The sequence below is a fragment of the Lontra canadensis genome, unplaced genomic scaffold (genome assembly GCF_010015895.1).
Source record: "Lontra canadensis isolate GAN:19392208 unplaced genomic scaffold, GSC_riverotter_1.0 scaffold105, whole genome shotgun sequence".
Classification (NCBI taxonomy): domain Eukaryota; kingdom Metazoa; phylum Chordata; class Mammalia; order Carnivora; family Mustelidae; genus Lontra; species Lontra canadensis.
This window is the reverse complement of record NW_022631099.1, coordinates 3,463,118-3,478,413: the sequence shown is the minus strand read 5'-3', so window position 1 is coordinate 3,478,413 and position 15,296 is coordinate 3,463,118. Positions and strand designations below refer to the sequence as shown.

At 46.1% G+C, this 15,296-nt stretch overlaps 2 protein-coding genes across 7 annotated transcripts in view; both read left to right on the top strand.

The window, feature by feature from the left end:
* IFT52 (intraflagellar transport 52) overlaps positions 1-8,671 on the top strand; it is a 37,834-nt gene extending 29,163 nt beyond the window's left edge. For all 3 annotated transcript variants that reach the window (XM_032838496.1, XM_032838497.1, XM_032838498.1), the window contains 4 exons: positions 2,951-3,038; positions 4,035-4,143; positions 6,406-6,551; positions 8,251-8,671. In XM_032838496.1, the coding sequence (XP_032694387.1) occupies positions 2,951-3,038; positions 4,035-4,143; positions 6,406-6,551; positions 8,251-8,298 (391 nt within the window). In that variant the 3' untranslated portion in view covers positions 8,299-8,671. The remainder of the gene's footprint in view (positions 1-2,950; positions 3,039-4,034; positions 4,144-6,405; positions 6,552-8,250) is intronic.
* Positions 8,672-15,058: 6,387 nt separating this feature from the next.
* Positions 15,059-15,296, top strand: part of MYBL2 (MYB proto-oncogene like 2) — a 34,590-nt gene continuing 34,352 nt past the window's right edge. For all 4 annotated transcript variants that reach the window (XM_032838507.1, XM_032838505.1, XM_032838506.1 and 1 more), the window contains exon 1: positions 15,059-15,249. In XM_032838507.1, coding sequence (XP_032694398.1) covers positions 15,230-15,249 — 20 coding nt within the window. In that variant the 5' untranslated portion in view covers positions 15,059-15,229. The remainder of the gene's footprint in view (positions 15,250-15,296) is intronic.

Here is a 15,296-nt window from a genome sequence, read left to right as displayed (position 1 = left end):
GGGCCTTTAACAAGCTGGGGAAAAGCAGCTGGAGGGGCAGGGGAGAGGCAGCAGAGTCCCTGGAAGCCAAGTGAGGCAAAAGGACAGGGAAGCGGGGTGGTCTGGAGATGGGCCTGCGGCTCCTTCTCTGCAGTTTGCACTTTTCTCAGAATAACAAAAGGCACCTCTGCTGCCCCACCAGCTAGTTATAGTCCACCTAGCTTCTGCCTTTAGTGTCTGCTTCTCTTCTGATGTGGCTTAGATCAGGCCTTTGTGACCGCTTCAGTGCTGAATGCAGGATGTATTGGAGCGTCTGTTAATTTAGTGTTAGCAGAGTCAAGTAGAGTAGATATTTTGGAGCTCATGGAATTGTATTTATCGTTCATACCGTAGCAAAGGACAGTAGTTACAGGCTGGTTTCTATATGGTGCTCCTAAGTATTCGTAGTTGCTAGTAATGTCTTTTGAACACAGTGTCTTCTTCTTCTTCTTCTTCTTTTTTAAGATTTTATTTATTTGTCAAAGAGAGACACAGTGAGAGTGGGAACACAAGCAGGGGGAGTGGGCAAGGGGCAAGCTTCCTACCAGGACCCAGGGATCTTGACCTGAGCCGAGGGCAGATGCTTAAGGACTGAGCCACACAGGCGCCCCAATGCAGTAAAATTTTCTGAGTAAAAATTCGATTAGTCTTTAAATATTTATATTGTCTGTAGAATGTTGCTCTGAAGTGACTTCATTTGTCCATCCGGTATTTATTGATGCCTGTGGGGGTGAGGTAGAGACAGAGTGTGTGGAGAGTCCCTGCCTTCTGAGTTCCTGGGATGATGGGTTGGGGACTAAGAGCAGAGTGATAAAAACACAGTGCCAGAGGTCAGGCCAGAATGTTCTGGAAATAGCTTTCTGAATTAGGTTTTCTTGGTTTTAAGATGAGTTTCCCATCAGGTATGTGCTCGCTGTTGGCTAATAGGCAAAGGAAGATTTGGGGAGGTGGTGAGCTGAGCAAGAAAAGGTCGAGGCAATGGGATTTGTTCTATTATTCACACAGGGCTTCCATATAGCTGGCTCCATCAGGGGATGGAAAGCGGAAAATCATGGCTGGGATGACAGAGGCCAGGGCTTGGCAGCGGGATTCTTTGTGTGCCAGTGCTGGGACCTTTAGCTTAAATGCTGCCATTAACGACATTCTGCCTTCAGTTTAGACTGAGTCCTGGGGCCTCTGGTTGGCAGGGATTGGCCAGCTGTGAGTTCTAATCCTGCCCTTGTCCCTTCTTAACCATGTGACTTTGGAAAGCTATTTCATCTTGATACATCTGCTTCCTCTTCTATAGAGGATTATACCCACTGTCCAGGGTTGTTTTGAGCAGTAAGTGAAATGAGTTAAAGTGCCTGGCACGGGATCTGGCACAATGTGTGGCGTGCAACAGGTACTCAGTGGAAGTTGTTTCTGTTCGCTCCAGAGGGATCTGCTGCATTGCCAGGAAAGCTTCTCCCCAGGCACCTGGGAATAGTGGGGGAGGTCATGGTAATAAGCTCAGCTCAGTGCCTTTCTGCAGTCACAGACCTCTTTCCTTACTGAAGTCACCCATCTGTAGAAGCAGGCATAAACTTTGTCCACACCCTTTGGCATTTGCTTGTTCAGTTTAATTTTAAAAGGTCACAAATGGGGGCACCTGAGTGGCTCAGTGTGTTAAGCCTCTGCGTTCAGCTCAGGTCATGATCCTAGGGTCCTGGGATCGAGCCCCACATTGGGCTCTCTGCTCAGCGGGAAGTCTGCTTCCCCCACCCTCTCTCTGCCCCCTTGTGATCTTTCTCTGTCAAATAAATAAATAAATTTTTTTTTAAAAAGGTCACAAATGTGTGTATAGTTTAAATTAGGTGAGTATATTTTAATTTGCCTCATTCCCAGAGGAGTTCAGCCAGCTTACAAAATTAGGTACAGTATAAAAAGATAAAGGAATGTTTGAGAGAATGGAGGCAGAGCGGAAGCCACAATCAAAAAGAAAGGCCTTACGCAGGGGTAAGGTCAGTACTTGACTCTGAACTCCTCACTAGCACTCTGCCCCTGCTGTGGCCGTGCTGGCTGCCCTGCCGTCCTGTGAAAACCCCTCACACCCTTATTCCTGCTCTCCTTGCTCTTGCCTCTGCCTGGGATACTTGTGAAAGTGAGTGTATGACTTCCTCCTTCCCTTCACTCAGGGCTTCTCTGACAGGCTGTACCCCATGCCTCCTCCCTGCCTCTAACCCTTTCTCCTGGTTTTTCTTCTCAATACCTATTAATACCTGGCACCTTGGGTTGTGTTTATTGTGTGCTTCTCCTCATGTAGCACGTAAGTTCACAAGGGCTGCCTTGGTCTCTTGTTCTCACCGTTGCTGTTCTCCTGGGTACAAAACTGTCTGGTGCGTGGTCCATGTCCAGTAAATACTTGCTGAGTGAATGAGCACTCAGGGGCGCCAGGAGCACTATAGGGGCGCCTGGCTGGCTCAGTCAGAAGAGCATCAGACTCTTGATCTCAGGGTTGTGAGTTTCAGCCCCATGCTGGGTGTCAAGATGACGAAAAATAAATAAATTGATTAAAAAGAAAGATGTGTATGCTGTACAGATCTGTTCAGTTGCCAGAAGCAGACTTTAGATTTGACTCTCGTCTCTTGGTTGTAAAAACAAGGAAACAGAGTGAATTACAAGACTGACACTGTCCACTGGGTAAAGATAAAAAACCCCGTTTAGGTGAAGCCTGATATGAAACTTGAAAGAACTTTCCCTTTCAGTTCTCGACATAGTTAATACCATACGATACAGTAGAGAAGATTCACGAAAGGATCCTTACATTACCTATAAACAATGCATTCTGTGTGTTTTTCTACAAAAGCATTGAGCCCCCTGATTTGATGGCGAAGGGCACAGTGTGGTCGGTTAGATGCGTTTTGCACGATGTCTCATGTTGATCCCTACTTTTGTCTTCTTATTCCCACAGGGCCCATGAACAGCTAAATGTGAAACATGAACCTCTCCAGCTCATCCAGCCTCAGTTTGAGACACCACTGCCAGCCCTTCAACCAGCGGTGAGTAGGTGTGCTTGGGGGATCCTGCCACAGAGCCCCGCTCTAGAGCCCCGCTGTTTGCCCTTACCTTGCCAACTGGGCGATCGTGTGGGTCCTTCTGCCAAGCGTATACATACATATACCGTATGTGTGTGGCAGTTCTCACGAAGTCCCTTGGCTGTAGCTCCCAACTGAGAAATCAAGGGTGTGGACTTCTGTGGCTGTTAAGTGTTTCCCATCTTGTGTCGTTGGAGGGCATATACGAGAGGAGGAATCCTGGGTGAAAAGGAGAAAATGCTTTGCGCTGCAGCTTTCCAGGCAGCAAGTACTCAGGCTCATGGCAGAGATTCACGCCCCCTGGGGAGGTGCGGCGCGTGTGCACAGGTTACTTTCAACATTCCTGTCCAGCAGAAACTCACCCCACCTTTAAAATCGTCCTGTCCCACCACATTCTGGAACGTCGTGAGCCACTCGGCTGCATTTTGGTAGCTTCAAATTGGCCATGGTGAGAGAATTCACATCATAGAAAATGACAAAGCACAGAGCAGGCCTACGTTCTGTTGTCTTGAAAGCTGATAATGAAACATTTCTCAGCATACCTCTGGCTCATACCTGCGAATTCTGGCTCCAGGTTTAGCACTTTCTACATGAATCTACATCTGCTTCCCCAATTTCTGTCCCTAATGACCTCATGGTTAAATGAGAAACATGTTGTACAGTCAAATGTTCAACAGAAATAGCCCCAAGCTTTCATCCTTGCACTAGTTAATGAGCACTAGTATGTCAGTTCGATTGGTTTAGCTGCGTTTGGTTTAGTGCTGGCTCTGCTTCGTTGTGTACATTGGGCTAATCGCCTCACTTGATGTGGTCTGATGGGTTAGGGCAGGAGGGGATGATGGGCATTGGGGTGGTTCATCCCAGAGAAGAGCTGAGTTGGCCTCTCATTTCCCTTCCATCTTATCACTGCCAGGTATGGCTTTGCATATGTTCTTTCATGAAAGACCTTATTCCTTTTAGGTTTTCCCTCCCAGTTTCAGGGAACTACCACCTCCTCCGCTGGAGCTATTTGACTTAGATGAGACGTTCTCTTCTGAGAAGGCCCGCCTTGCTCAGATTACAAATAAGTGTAAGTTTGGCCAAATTTTGTTTGTTTTCTTTTATAAGTTTTACTTAATTGAGAACTTCTGAGATTTGCCATGAGATAAAGCTAGATTTTGTTCAGGGAGAACAAAATACGGAAGGCAGCATAAAATGAGTTTCCATTTGTTTCACGTAACTGATTGTTTCTCTTGGGCCAGTTAGTTCAGTGAGTTAGAGCATGGTGCAAAGCAGAAGCCAAGGTCTCAGCTTTAATCCCTGTAGGTCCTTAGTTCTTAGGACCTGTTGAGTAACCAGAGGATGGATTCTGACCCTGGCTGTCACTTAGCAAATCTAGGTCACTGGTCATAGGAGCAGTTAAATAAGAAACCTCAGTCAGGGCCAAAAGAAGTACAGAGACTTCAAACTGGAAGGGATCCTGGAGGGAGTTGTGTGTGCTCGCCTTGACACGGGGATGAGGACGTGAGGCCCCAGGCCACACGGCTGCATGGTGCATGGTTCTTCTGACTCTGGGCCCACTTCTCCTCCTGAGATGCCCTGTTTCCAGCAGAGCAAATGGGCCTGCACTCACGTGCTCAGAGGTATAAAATTGACCATCCATTTTGAGGCAGTTACCCCACTTCTAGGAATCTAATAGAAGGTGATAAGTGAAGGTACAGAGAAGACTGCTGTTATTTATTTATGAGATTGGGAAAAAAATTATTTAAACAATTGAACTTGGTGTTCAATAGCAGGGGAATGGTAGTGAATTGTGTCACATTCATTTGATGGGACAACATGTCCTTATAAAAAAGGTTTCCAAAGTTCAGGGAGTGACACTGATAGATCTTAAGTGAGAACCCTAAGTGAAGAAAGACAAGATAGAAACTTTCCTGTTCAATAGGATCCTAACTGTGTCAACAACATCTATGTGTGCCCGAAGACCAGGAAGGAGTTTGCAAAAATGAAAATACTTCAATGTAAAGCACCTTCACTGCATCTCTCTTCCGTGTCAGGCATTGTGGTAGGTGCTGAGCAATCAGAAATTAGTAAGACATAGTGATTGGTCCAGAAGGAATGAGAGACCTGTGAAGGGTCTCAGAGTCTCATGCTTTGATTCAGCATTTCTGTTCCTAGCAGTTTATCCTATAGAAATCTTTGTAGAAATGTGAAACAAAAAATATAGCTATAGAGATACTAATTTAGCATTCAAAAAATTGGCAATAGTCTAATGGCCCATCAGTGGTCTAATGGCCCATCAGTAGGCCCACTGAAATACAGTGGAATATTCTACATACATCTGTTAAAAGATATAGAGCATAAGCTTTGACATGAGAGGTCTGTGATACCTTGTCAAATGATGAAAGTAACTTACAAATTATTATTGTTTGATCCCAATTGTTTACACATATGTAAATATGTAGGTTCACGTGGGAGTAATTACCTTAGGTGGTATTGGTGGGGATAGAGTTAGAGCAAGAGGATTTTGCAGCTGTATTTTAATATTTTATTTTTATTTTTTTTTTTTTAAGATTTTATTTATTTATTTGACAGACAGAGATCACAAGTAGGCAGAGAGGCAGGCAGGGAGAGAAGCAGGCTCCCTGCCGAGCAGAGAACTCGATGCGGGGCTCCATCCCAGAACCCTGGGTTTATGACCTGAGCCGAAGGCAGAGGCTTTAACCCACTGAGCCATCCAGGCGCCTCTAGTTTGAATATTTTAATAAAAACTTACATTTATGTCATAACTTAAAAAAAATGCATATCAGAAAGGGAAACAAAGAAAGGAATTACACTGCAGTGTAAGAAGGGCTGTAATGGCTATCCATTCTTAGTATCAGGCTGCTGGGGATAGCTGCGCAGAGAGGTATGTTATGGGTGGAATTACGAGTGATTTTTTTCTTTTTAATTTCCTTTTCTATAATATTGCTATAATAAATGCTATTTAAAATACCTATATGCCTTTCTCATAATGGTCCTTGCTGCATTCAGAGAATGGTAATTTGATTTCCTACTAGTTCTTCCTGTTCTTTGTAATGTAGGAATGCTGCTTTGGGAGTAGGAAAGCCAGAACCAGTCCAGCTTTATTCTAATTACAAGTATCACACTTTTGTCCTAATTTATAAAATCAGGACATCAGAGATCTCTTCAGTTTGTTATTGTTTAAGTCCTGTGGTCACATTACCTTAGGAAGAGGTGAGTGGTCTTGAGAGGTATAGGAACTTGACAGGGGGATGCCTAAACCACAGTAAGTCTGTATTGGGGAAGGACAGGACATGAGGGTTCATCTAACTGCCCCAACTATGCCTAGGTACTGAAGAAGACCTGGAATTCTATGTCAGGAAGTGTGGTGACATTCTTGGAGTAACCAGTAAACTACCAAAGGACCAACAAGATGCCAAACACATCCTTGAGCACATCTTCTTCCAAGTGGTGGAGTTCAAGAAATTGAACCAGGTAGAGCCTAGAAAGCCCACTGAAGTGGGAGCCTTTCGAGTGCGGGTACCTTCCCTAAACTGGACTTCTCGTGTTTTATGCCATTCATTCATTCTGCAAGGATTTATTAAGTATCTACTAGGTAAACAAAACAGACAACGATCCCTGCACTTAGGGAACTTCTGTTCTAGTTGGAGGAGCTAGACAGTAGACTAAACATAGTATGCTACAAGATGAGCAGGGATCAAGTGTGCTGATGTGGCAGTATTAAATAGGGAGGGTGTTTAGGGTAGATCTCACTACAAAGGTGACATTGGAGCAAAGACCTGAAGGTGTTGCGGGATTTCACCATGCAGGTAGCTGGGAGACAAGTGTCCCAGACAGAGGGAAGACCTATGCAAAGTCCCTGAGCCTGGGCTTTGCTTGGCATGTTGGAGGAATAGCAGTGATGCCTGTGTGGTTAGAGAGACCGGAACAAAGGCTAGAGAAGCCAGCCATGAGGTTAGCACCTTATGTCAGAAATCATCTTTCTCTGGACTGAGGACAAAGAACTTTAAAATTATGCCTGATCTTCATTTTGTCTATCCCTTGATGAGATTTCTAAAATTAAATGTTCAACCACTGCTGGTAAATGGGCATTTATATACTACTGATGGGAGAATAAATTTTTCCCACTTTTCTTGAGATCTGTTTTATAATATTTTTCAGAAGCCCCCAAATATACTTTTGACACAATAATTCTAATCCTCAGAATTTATATTTTTTATTTTATATTTATATTTTATATTGCCATAGTATTATATATGCCATATATATGCCATATATTGCCATAGTAATATAATCCTGAATGTGTACAGATTTACCAAACAGGATGCTCAATATAGCATTGTTTTAATAGAAGAAGAATCTTCATCAGTAGGGAACTGGTTAAGTACCTAGGATACATTCATAAGATTAAAAATGTTTAGAAGAAAAAAAGTTTAGAATGTTTAAGTACTTGGAAGACATTCAGGATATAGTAAATGGAGTTGCAGGGGGGGAAGGGCTATAAAACAGTGTAAAGAAGAAAAGTCCTATATATATGTGTGTGTGTGTGTGTGTATATGTATATATATATATATATGCCATTCATTCTACATACATATGTAAATGGTTAGGATTTTAGATGCTGATTGGAAAGATTAGATCCTCTGCTGGCAGGAGCTGGCTCTGCTGATACTCATGGTAGATGTTGGGGCTGTTGTAGTGAACAAGAAGAATGTGGCCTTTGCTCTCTTTCCGAGCCATGAGCTGTGGGGGAGACAGGAATACTATATGGGCAGTTAGAGTGCTCTGAGAATAATGCCATGAAGGGAACCCAGAAGGGATTTGATATAACTGCTGGAGCACTGAAATGTGGGTTGGGGCTGAGGTCGGTTCTCGAAAGTACTCATGTTGCTGACAGGGCAGAGACAGGCCCGCAAGGCCAGGGTAAGAAGTCTGGTGTGGTCTTTGCATTGGTGCCTTCAACTCTCTTTGCTCCCCACTTATTGTGGATGGTGGGCAGTAGTCAGAAGCCCTGTCTTGATAGTGAAAACCTGATCCTTCAGCTGGATTCAGCTTTCAAGTCAGAGATTACCGATGTGGCCCAATTAATGATTCAGAATCTTAAAGTGGGAAACACCAGAGTTCTCATTTCATACTGAAATACTAAAATTCTATGTCTTACTCCCTCATCCAGGAACATGATATTGATACAAGTGAACCAGCATTCCAGAACAATTTCTGAGGATCATGCCTCTTGAAGCATCTTCTGCCTCCTGATTTTCTTTGTAAACTATTTTTGAATTCTTCTTCAACTCTTTATCAAAATTGTCTATACACTCTTTACCCAGTGAGTTGTAGGTCTGTATCTCCTGTGGTGCCCGGATGGGTATAACATTTCTAACAGGATCGTTATGTAAGATACATTCCATTTTTAAAATTAAATCTGACTGAATCTTTACTTTTATAATTTTGAAACAGTCTTTCATTGAAGTCTTTTCTTTGGCCTCTAGTTCTGAAATTTGAGTCTCCTTTATCAGAGGCATAAATGTCAAGCTTATGAATATTGTTCAGCTTTTGGACTATCTCAGAAGGATAAAAACAAACTTAACCCACAAGGCCTGTTTGCCCCATGTGCCTAATGAAAAAGATAAAATAGTAGATCGATACCTTCTTTACATGGATCACTCACCCCTTCATCTCCCAGCCGTCCACAGGACACAACCATTTGGAGGCTGTCATCTCTACCCACACTTTGTCACCCTCCTCTGAACTCCTGAAGCACTGAATTCTGTAATCATTTGGGTTATAATATGATCATCTGTCCCAAGGACAATGGGAGAGTGTACCTGCTTGAATGGCACAGCTGATGTGGTAATGCAGTGTACTGGTTATACTGGGAACCAGCTTTAGGGGACCCTGAAAGCCGGACAGAAGACTGCAGAACTACTGCCAGTTTGTAAGGGATGTGATGCAATGGGAACAGCTTAGCTAGTGAGTTCTATAAAGATGGGAACTGTGGAAGGAAGGCCATTTATGGAGAGTGTGATGTAGGCCCAAGAGGAGGTAATGGGGATGTGGACTGTTGCTGTTGTAGGAAAGGTGCCATTAAAAAAAAAATTTTTTTTTTTTTGAAGATTTTATTTATTTATTTGACAGACAGAGATCACAAGTAGGCAGAGGCAGGCTGCGGAGCAGGCTCCCTGCTGAGCAGAGAGCCCAATGCGGGGCTCTATCCCAGGATCCTGGGATCATGACCCGAGCTGAAGGCAGAGGCTTTAACCCACTGAGCCACCCAGGTGCCCCCCCCCCCAATTTTTTTTAAATTAGGTGTCCCACATTCTGGATTTTTCTCATGGTTTCCTCATGGTGTCTAGTATTCCATTATCTCCTTTTCTGCAAATTGGAAGTTAGGTTTAAAGGCTTGACTAGCTTTGAATTACACATTTTTGGCAAGAATATCTCATAGCTGATGCTGTGTATTTCAGGCTGGTCCTCTATTAGTGAAATTAAGTTAAACTGGTTGGTTAAGGTAGTGAGCAGGGGTGTTTTTAAATTCAAACGTGAAAAGTTAACTGACTTGAACAAGTGTTTCAAGTTCACACACACACACACACACCCACACACACAGAGTGTGATGATATCAGTCCTAGCAGGTAACAGCATAAAAATAACTTGGAGATTTTATTTGTTGAACTCAAATGTCTCTAATCAAAGAAACCTGAGTGTCAAAAGGAAGAGGAGGTATAATGCGAATGGGGAGATGAAAGTGTTCGGAACAAAAGTCTCTCTCCCCAAGACCAAGAAGGAAAATCTGTGGTTCTTATGATTCACAGATCTACGGTGTGGCTTTTGCTAGATTACTTCTTGTTTATAAAGCCAAATATGAGGGGTTTTATTCTAACTCCATTTCCTAAAAGGTTCTAGAGCGCTACGTATGCCCTAATGAAATTTTTAAAATTAGGTAATACCTATGCGCGGAACTGACGGATATTTAAAAGAATTTCACACTCTTCAGCCATTCATTTCCCCTTTCTGCAACCAATGTTATCAATTTCTTCCGCTGACTTCAAGAGACAAGAAGAAATATTTACTTTGAAAATACTGTATCTTGCTTGTATCACATTTTACCGCTAAACCCACCACCGTTTTATCCTAACTCAGGTCACAATCTAATGAGGGAGAGAAATTACTTCGTAGAGTCGCAAACGGTTACAAGTAGCACGAAGGAAACTTGCAGCGTCAGGAGCCTGTCCAACGCTGCCGAAAATCTCGGGGAGTCAGGGCCGGGTGGAAGGAAAGCAAGTCAACACGCCTCTGGGCCGTGGCGATTGCTGGACGCCTCCTTCCATGGTGGCCATGATGTCGGAGGGCGACCGCCTATCTGTCCCGCTCCCTCTCAGCCCCTGATCCTTTCTTTCACCCGTTCTCCGCACGACCCGAAAAGGTAGGCGTCTGGCGAAGCCTTCCAGCAACTACAACTCCGAAAGCGCGGCGCTAGCTGGACCGCGCGCTAGAAATCCGCTCGGGGAGAGGATGAGCACCACAGCCCAGCAGCCAGCCAGTCTACAAGCGGACCCCGAGCGCAGGCGCCCCCTGGTGACGTCAGGCCGTGCGACTCCCGCGATGCTCCGCGCCGCGCCCGAAACAAAGCGCGCGCCCCGACAGTCAGAGGTCCCGGACATTGGTGCGACCCCGTTTACGAGGGGGGGGCTCCTGGAAACCGGTCGCGTCTCTCGCTCCGGATCACAGCGGCGGCGACAGACTGCCAGGTGGACTCCAAAGCCTGATTTTCCTTCCATTTTCACAGAAGAGGGTGGTGGCCGCCGCGTGGGTCTGTAGCCGCAGGGCCTAGCCAGGCTCTGGAGGTGGTTTCTACGTCCGCTGGATAAGGCTTCGGCGTCCCTAGGCGGTTCCATCCCTAACTTTGTGCGGGAACTCCCTAACCTGCGAGTCCTCCTTACCTGCTTGGTTCCAGGACAAGTGGCCACATTGCAAAAGAAAGCTAAGTTTCCTGATGCCCAGGAAGCCCAGAGTAGAGGTCAGGGGTGTGGGCAGGGCATGGTGTGTGTATAAAGCAGCTCAGGGCCCTGGCACTCGTCTCAGAGTCTCCTCCCCCTTACGGGAACTAAAGAAATTTGGATTAGGTGGTTTCTAAGAGAGACCAAATTCTCATCCTATGCAGTTGCAGGGACTGGCGTGATCAGGATAAACCCAGGCAGAGTTGATTCCCCTGTTTTGTGATCAGTGACCCCATATGTCTCCTAGTGATAGAAGAGGGACCCCTAGAGTCTTATAAATAGAACATATCAGTTACTCCCCCCAAATTCTTGTGTACCTTGATAATCCCTTCTCTGCAACCATTTTCACTTTTGATTGGTTCTATTATGCAATTTCTACAGTTGTATGTAAATGATATCATATAGTATTCACTCTGGCTTCTTTCAGCAAAATTATTTTGAGATTCGTATTGTATCAATAATTCTTTTTTATTGTTTGGTAATATCCCACAGTGTGGATATATTTATTTTATATCTATTATTTGTTTATCCAATCATCTTGATGGACATTTAGGTTGTTTCCAGTTTGGGGCTATTACAAATAAAGCTATGCAAAAATCTGTGTGGACATATGCACTCATTTTTTTCTTGGCTCCATATGACTGGGTGGTTTTAATTTGCATTTCCCTGATGACACGGTATTGAGCATCTTTTTATGTGCTTTTGCCCCTGGATATATTTTAAGGTAAAGTTTGGGGATCGAGCCAATATGATTTGCGGATGGATCAGGTAAGTGATGTGAGAGAAGAGTCAAAAATGACTGCAACTCTGGCCAACGCCTGAGGACCTACTCATATTTCTTCTCCCTGGTATGCACTGGCTATTCCCTCTGCCAGAAGTGCTATTACACATTGGCTATCTTGCAAATTCCTAAATCACCAAGGCCTGAAGAGCCTTCAGTGACACTTTTGGGTGGGTGCCCACAGCCCCTGAAGTTTATCTTCACCCTAATATATCTAATTGTCTGCTTACTCATTTACCCTATTAGCTGATGAGCTTTTGGAAAGTTTTTGTCCATGCAACTCATCTACCTATCAGGTAGTTGTTCACGTGGAAAAGGGTTGAGGGCTTCTTCCAGGGTGGTGTTTCATAACCTCAGGGATCAAGAAGGCAGTAGCCTCCACTGACCTAAGACAAGTCATGCTGGTGCTGGCCACCACTGCATCAAGCTCTTTGTTTAAATATCCCGCTGGGGGCGCCTGGGTGGCTCAGTTGGTTGAGCAACTGCCTTCGGCTCAGGTCATGATCCTGGAGTCCCGGAATCGAGTCCCACATCGGGCTCCCTGCTCGGCAGGGAGTCTGCTTCTCCTGCTGACCTCTCTACTCTCATGCTCTCTCTCTCTCAAATAAATAAATAAAATCTTAAAAAAAAAAAAAATCCTGCTGGCTGTTGAGCTGGCCCCTGGGCCTGGGTTAGGACACCCAAGGCCATTCCCTTCCTTTCTGTCACATACAAGCTCTATGTCTTCCCGGTAGGACAACTTAAAGCTGGGGCACTGGGTAAAGTCTAGAATAACAGGATGGGGTCTTTTTCCTTTTTAGGGTAGTCTCCTCTTAGGACAGGGACCCCTTGTCTCTGTGTGTCTTTCTCCCGACTCTCCTTTATCATCATCATCATCTTCATCATAACAACGACAACTAAAAGTAAAATAGTACTTACTAAGGGCCAGGTATTATTCTCAGTGGTTTACACATACTGATTTATTTAATCCTACAACTACCCTACAAAGTACGTACCAGTGTAGTGATTAAAAGCATAAACTCTAAGGATGCCTGGGTGACTCAGTTAAGTGTTTGCCTTTGGCTCAGGTCATGATCCCAGGGTCCTGGAATCAAGTCCTGCTTTGGGCTCCTTGCTCTGTGGGGAGCCTGCTTCTCTCTCTGCCTGCTACTTTCCCTGTCTGTGCTCTCTCCCTCTCTTTCTCAGACAAATAAATGAAGAATAAAATCTTAAAAGAAAAAAAAAAGTGTCTGCCTTTGGCTCAGGTCTTGATTCCAGATCCTGGGATGGAGCCCCATAATAGGCACCCCGCTCAGTGGAAAGTCTGCCTTTCTCTCTCTGCCACTCTACCCCGCTCATGCTCACACTTTCTCTCTCTCAAATAAATAAAATCTTAAAAAAAAAAAAAAAAAAGTATAGATTCTAGAACTAGATAGCCCAGGCCCAGGTTTGAATCCCTGTTTTGCCATTTAGTATGGATGAGGGGGAGGGAGGGAGCCGTGTCTTAGTTTCTCCATCTGCCAACAGAGGATCATACTAACACCACCTCCTCATGGTGTTATAATGAGGATTAAATGAATTGAAATGTTTTTTTTTAAAAGGTTTTATTTATTTTTCAGAGAGAGAAAGAGTGAGCAGTAGCAGGGTGGGCAGAGGGAGAAGCGGCTCTGAGCTGAGCAAGGAGCCCAACTCTGGACTCAGTCCCAGGACCCTGGGATCATGACCTGAACCAAAGGCAGACGCCCACCCAGGCATCCATAAAATAATTTATAAAGCCTACAGAATAATGGCTGCACATAATAAAAGCCAATTTTTGATAAATCTAATTTTTACATATGAGAAAACAGGCATAGAGGAGTTACGTAATTTACCTAAGATCACACAACTAGTAATGTAAATGATGAGGCTGGGAATCTTAACTCCAGAAGTCAGGCTTCAGAGTCTGCACTCTTAAATATCATGCTCTAGTAATGAAGAGGGAATGTCTGCATGAATTACTTTATGAAGGAAGTGGGTGGGGGAAGACCTGAATTAATTGATGTGGAAGCTTCTGGCACTTGAGACCTCAGTGTTCCTTCTGCTGTGGTAAATGAAGTTTGCAGCAGCTGGCTAGGCTGTCCCCAGGTGGTCAGGAAGGTGGCCCCTCCTTTCAGGAAGAGGAATCTGAAACACAAACAGGGCCTAAGAGCCTGGGGTTCAACCAGATTTCCCCAGGCACTTGTCTTGCAGTTCATTTACCTTCCTCTCAGCACTCCTCCCAGGGAGGCCTGGGTGACATCATTCTTGGGAGGTACTTGGTAAATGGCAACTTAAATGGAAAACTAAGCCTCTAGGAGCCTAAACACATGGATAATTCAGGGTTTGGGGATACTGCGGTGAATTGAGGCCCCTTGGACCTCAGCGTGCCTATAGTTCAGAGTAAAACGACTAATGAAAGAGCAGATCGTGGACAGAGAAGCACAGGATAGACTGGAATTTGGTGGGAGGGGAGGGAAGCGTTCCGGGCCAGGTAATGGCCCACGCAAAGACAAGGAAACTAGGTAGTTTCTTTTGGCTAGGAGCGGGGTGGTGGATCTGGTAGAATCCTATCGACCTGATTATTTTACCGGGAGGGAGAGGAGAGAGGTTTTATGTTCTGGAGAGGAAAGATCCGGTTTGCATTTTAGAAAGCTCACTCGGGCTGCCGGGAGGTGAGCCCAAGTGCGAGAGCCGACGAATTCGAAGCTGGAGAGGAAGCAGGGAGACAGTTCGAAGGCCCAGCCCGGGTCCATAGGGTGAGGGGCCAGCTTAGGGTGGGGGCTGTAGGGACAGAGGAGCGACTCGGAGTAGCGTGGGGGTTTTTGCACGGTCGGTTTCCCGGGCCTGACTCCCCAATCCCTGTGTCTCACTCCCTTTCCTCAGTCTTTGCTGGGTGGGCAACTCCTGACCCGCCCCGGACCCACACTTGGCCTGGGTCCTGCCTCAGTCAAAGGACGGTGGATTCAATTCCTCAAGTCCCCAAAAGCGGCCCGCTCACCCACGGCCCTGGGACTCCAGCGCTCTGGGCCGGAGAGGAGCCCGCCGGTCCGCAGGCCCCGCCCCCGAACCAGGCCCCACCCCCGCAGGCCCCGCCCCCGCGCAGCCCGCAGGCCCCGCCCCGCGCACGCCAGCCCGCCCGCGCACCAGGCCCGGGCGGCGCCGTCGCGCTTGGCGGGAGATAGAAAAGTGCTTCTGTGCGCGCCCGCGGCGGCCGCAGTTCCTGCGAGCAGCGGCGGGACCCGCGGATTAACCTGACGCCTCCCGGCGCGGCCCCGAGGCCCGGAGCGGCCCGAGCTGCCTCACCCTGACCCCGGCCCGGCTCCCGCTCCGGGCTCAGCCGGCGGGCGGGCGAGCGCGGCGCGGCCCGGGCCGGGGGGATGTCTCGGCGGACGCGCGGGTGAGCGGAGCCGGGCGGCCGAGGGCTTTCCTCCTTTCCTCCTCCAC